Genomic DNA, 5,103 nt, shown 5'->3' on the forward strand with positions numbered 1-5,103 from the left:
CTGTTTCTTCTTAGCCAAGCACAGACGCTTCTGACGTTGTTTTTGGTTCAGGAGTGGCTTGACGCATGGGATTCTACAGCTGTAGCCCATGTTATGCAGACGTCTGTATGTGGTGGTTCTTGATGCACTGACACCAGCCTCAGTCCACTCCTTATGAAGCTCCCCCAGATTTCTGAATCGCCCTTGCTTGACAATCCTCTCAAGGCTGCGGTCATCCCTGTCACTTTTGCACCTTTTCCGGCCACATTCTTCCCTTCTTCTTAACACTCTGTTAATATACTTTGATACTGCGCTCTGTGAGCATCCAGCTTCTTTTGCAATTGCCTTTTGAGACTTTTCCTCCTTATGGAGGGTGTCAATGATGGTCGTCTGCACAACCGTCAAGTCAGCAGTCTTCCCCATGATTCTGAAGCCTACTAAACCAGACTGAGACAATTTCAAGGCTGAGGAAACCTTTGCAGGTGTTTTGCATTAATTAGCTGACTAGATTGGGACACAGGGAGCCTACAATGTTGAACTTTGTCATGATATTCTAATTTTGTGAAATACTGGATTTGGGTTTTTTTTGTCTTTAATCCATAATCATCAAAATTGAAACAAATAAAGGCTTGAAATATTTCACTTTGTGTGTAGTGAACTAATATAACATACAAGTTTCACTTTTTGAAACAAATTATTGAAATAAATGGACTTTCCCTCGATATTCTAATTTTTTGGCACATACCTGTAGTATATGGTATGTTTTACATCATCTACCGATTATTGAATCAGAAAATGATTAAATATCATCTCCTTGGGAAAAAGAAACAATAACATGTAAATTTATTACTTTTTCCTCCATAAATTCTTGACTACCCATGAAAAGATAAGAAATTGCAGTTTGTTTCAATTAATTGTACTTAACACACAGGCCATCTTATCCCTTTACTGTGACAATACCACTGGCCTGAATCCACTACATGTACTTTAACTGTGTATCACTCTAACTCTATGACAATCCACTTCACTATAAGCTCCCCATTGTTTATTTACAGTAATGTTTACAACTATTGAGCCAAGGTGTTGCTGCTAATGTAAGAATGCTCCCTGTTACCCTTAAGAGGGTGTGGTGTTTGCATCTCTTATATTACTGTTACTGTTTTGCACACATTGACAAGACACATTGTTCTTGGTTATGTTATACATAGACAAGATTATTGATTGGAGAAAGAAACCATAAAAAGCCTTACCTGTATGGGTTTGCCTGTTGCAGGGTTGATGACCTCTTTGACAGCAAGCCTCATACCCAAAGCAAAATTTGCCACTCTGTGAGCATGGGTTTCTGTAGGGACTGGAACACCACCCACCACCATGTATGCATCACCAATAGTCTCAACCTTTAGGAAAACAATAAACCCCATGGCAAATGAAACTATATTTGATTGACCTATGTGAAATTCAAAAGTACAGTTACATACAGCATACTGCTACACATTATGACCAATCTTATGACCGAAGTGTTACATTGTAATGGAGTCATTGTTAGCTGGTTGAATGTTCCACAGTCTGGGAGCACTCACAGAAAAAGCACGGTTGCCTCATTGCTGACATCTGGATCTTGGGACTTCTAACAGAAATTGAATGGAAGACCTGAGTGCTCTGTTGTGCTTGCAGGGGACTAAAAGTTCTGCCAAACAGGAAGGGGCGAAGCCACTGAGGGCTTTATGGATGAACATCAAAATCTTAAAATCAACCTTTAAGTTTATAGGAAGCCAGTGGAGGGAGTAAGGAATGGGAGTTAGATGTTTACACTTGGGAGTGTTGGTTAAAAGGTGAGCAACAGCATTCTGTATTAGTTGGCTCCAATATATGCATAAGTCTAATGTTGTACTGACAAAAGCATGAATTACCTTTTCAAGGTGCTTGTAAATAAGGAAGGACTTTACCTTAGTGAGTAGATGAAGTTTAAAAAAGCAAATTTTTTTACAACAAAGCTGATCTGTTATCAAGTTTTAACTCACTGTCCAAGATCACCCTCAGATTCTTTACAGCTCATTTAAATTGAGAGGCTAGACATCCAAGATGAGTCAAAGCTGGCAAGTATGCCTGAGGTGTCGAATATAATGCATTCAGTCTTGTTTTCATTCAAAAGAAATTTTGTGACAGCCAGAGCTTAATGTCACTCAGACAGTTGAGCAGAGATTGTGATGCAGTATTTGGCCTTAAGGGCAGATAAATATGTAATTAATCTTGCTATACCCCAAAGGGCGTAAATATCACAAAAAAGGGACAGGGTGGAATGTAACCTTGTGGCACCCCACAGGAGAGAGTAGCACATGATTACAGAGACAACATGACATTGACTGAAAAAAAGAAAACAGAAAGGGCTAAGTAAGGACAAGTGGACAATGGTGGAAGGAATTTTTTACTGTAATGATAGCCAGCAACCTCATATAGCACACTATTTTACTCTGTTTTAGCTTCAACACAATATCTTTCTTGTTTGAACACATAAGGTCTTTTATAATCTTGTGTAAAAATATTTCAACAACCACACCACCACCATGCTAAACCTCCTATGAAGCTGACAAGAGGATGTTACATTAGGGACAATACCTTGTAGATGTCATGTACATTGGTGAGTCGGTCAAACTTGGTGTACATGGAGTTGAGCATGTGAACAATGCTGATAGGCTCACAGACAGCGCAGATATTTGTGAAGGTTACCACATCACTGAACAAAATTGTACACACCTTGAACTCCCCTGAAAAATACAGACACTGTGACACAGCCAGAGACATATGTAGATACAGACAGCTGGAGTGATAGACAGACTGACCTGCCTTGACACTCTTCCCATCTTTAAGTTGATTGGCTATGTGACGAGGAAGCATGGCATACAACAGTGTCTCTGTCTTCTCTTTTTCAGCTTCCAGGTGCCGTGACAGGATTCTTAATTCCTCCTATTAGACACACACACAGAAACTCTATTATAAATATTCTACCAATTTCAGATCTATTAACTGTCTCTGTAAAAACATGCTGAATAGAAAACACATTTCCTGTTTTAAAGGCTTTTAGTTTTTAGGTTGCTTAATGCATTGGCACTATTTCTGATGTACTGGTCTTCAGATATACCCCTTCTAAATCCCTGAGATCATCAAACTCTGGCATTCTAATCATTCCAAAGGCCAGAGCTGTCACCTACGGTGATGCTATTTTTTGTGTCATAGGTCCACACCTTGAAACTAATCAGGCACAGATGTTTTCAAACAGAACCTTAAAACTTATTTGATGTGTAGTCTGCGCATTCTCATTATTAATTTTTATTTTCTTTTAGGAAAACACAATTTCTCATGCTATTTTTTTCATTTGAGGTTGCTTGGGTTAATAAAGATAGATTTTGACTATGGCTTATAGCTAGGTAATAAACTTCAGATAGACATCCACTGTGAACTCATAAATTGGGGCAGTGGGGGCATAAAGGTTAGAGAACTTGCAACCTCAAGGTCACTGGTTGAAGACCAGCAGGTTTAAATCTGGGTAGGACATGTGACAAAGCAATCATTTTTCCACTCATTAGCACTGTGGTGCCACTGGGCAAGGCGCTTAACCCCAACGGCTCCAGTGGGGCTGCTCAGTGGCCACAGGTCAGGCTGTGATTGCTTTGGGCAGTTTTGAGGTGTTAATATGCAACTGTGTGAACAGAGAAAAATGAAAGAAAGGTGGCCTTTTAATGAACCTAGTTGGCCTTCCAATGAAAAGGTTTTGTGAGGTCTATGATTGTCTCTGGTGCACTGGTTTACTATACATAATTAAATTGTATGTAGCCCATTATTTGTAGCCACATATTTGTCTCAAAATGCTTTAAATTTTAATTAAAATTTTGGTTACATTAAATGAATGCCATTATTTCCACTGAACTGATTAGTATCCTGCTCATAAAATGGGCTATTTTGTTGACATGAATTACACATTGCATTCCTACTTTCTTTCTCTCCAGCTGGTTGGTGAGCTCCATCTCAGCAAGACGTTGCTGGTTGAGGAGAACCAGGTCTCTGGTGACGTCGTGCTGGGCCAGGTCAGCCAGGTGAAGGCCGACATCTTGAAGTTCCTGGAGGCTTCGGAGCTTTGGAGAACACAGGTACAACATGCAGCCAAGAGAATCCATCCACAACATCTGGCCTACAGACAAAATGAATACAGGTTAATTTACAGAGGCAATATATTTCTGTAGTTCCCCGCCCCATTCTTGGTTACCCACAGCCATGCTTTTTCTCTCTTCTTCTACTTACTTACTCAATCCTTGAAGAAGATGAAGTTGGTTCTTATGTTTATTATAAAATGTAATACCTACCTCTTAGTTTGAGTGTGGTTTGTTTGTCTTTGTAGCTCTTTAAGACAAATTGACTGTTAATGAATTTCCTGATGCTCTCAATGTTGAAAGTCACCTGGAAGATAGAAGGTGGACAACATTGGCTTTATGTTTACTACTGCTCACTTCTATAATTGGCATTAGGCTTAAAAGATTTTAATGAATTCAAACCCTGTTTTTACTACTGTTTATTGATTTGATTTTGATTTTGATTTGATTTGATTTATTCTTTCAAACATGTAGAAACAAAAGATATCAACACACACATAATTACACAAATCCAACTAATGCTAATCCAGAATCAGTTTGCTTATACCTAGTACATGTTTGAATGGAGTAGGAAGAAGTCAGACTTATCCAGTCCTACCCCATAACATCATCTTATACAAAAAATTTCATGCATCATTGGCTGCAAGCAGTATCTCTACATAGGTAATTCTCTTCTTCACCAGACAAGTAATATACAGAAAATTTAAAACAGAGTGTTTCATTCATGCATTCTTGATTAAATCTCTTATTCTTGCATATATTGTGAATGTCACATACTTTTATATTTATATTTAAACTCCTCAATTCAAGTACTGTTTTTCATGTCCACACTTAAATTATTCCATAATTTGACCCCACTTATAGAAATACAAAATCTTTTTTTGGTTGTACGTATAGCATGAACTTTTAGATTTAACTGACCCCTTAAATAGTATCCCCCTTCCCTTTCATCAAATAACTTTTGGATTCCACCAGGTAA

The 5,103-nt window shown here is 38.4% G+C and overlaps 1 protein-coding gene across 2 annotated transcripts in view; it reads right to left on the minus strand.

The window, feature by feature from the left end:
* gucy1b2 (guanylate cyclase 1, soluble, beta 2) overlaps nucleotides 1-5,103 on the minus strand; it is a 59,331-nt gene that overhangs the window by 8,610 nt on the left and 45,618 nt on the right. For both annotated transcript variants that reach the window (XM_020586096.1, XM_020586097.1), the window contains 5 exons: nucleotides 4,338-4,431; nucleotides 3,969-4,165; nucleotides 2,820-2,943; nucleotides 2,596-2,744; nucleotides 1,230-1,376 (listed from right to left, as the gene is read on the minus strand). In XM_020586096.1, the coding sequence (XP_020441752.1) occupies nucleotides 1,230-1,376; nucleotides 2,596-2,744; nucleotides 2,820-2,943; nucleotides 3,969-4,165; nucleotides 4,338-4,431 (711 nt within the window). The remainder of the gene's footprint in view (nucleotides 1-1,229; nucleotides 1,377-2,595; nucleotides 2,745-2,819; nucleotides 2,944-3,968; nucleotides 4,166-4,337; nucleotides 4,432-5,103) is intronic.

Source organism: Monopterus albus, unplaced genomic scaffold (genome assembly GCF_001952655.1).
Source record: "Monopterus albus unplaced genomic scaffold, M_albus_1.0 scaffold394.1, whole genome shotgun sequence".
NCBI classification, from domain to species: Eukaryota; Metazoa; Chordata; class Actinopteri; order Synbranchiformes; family Synbranchidae; genus Monopterus; species Monopterus albus.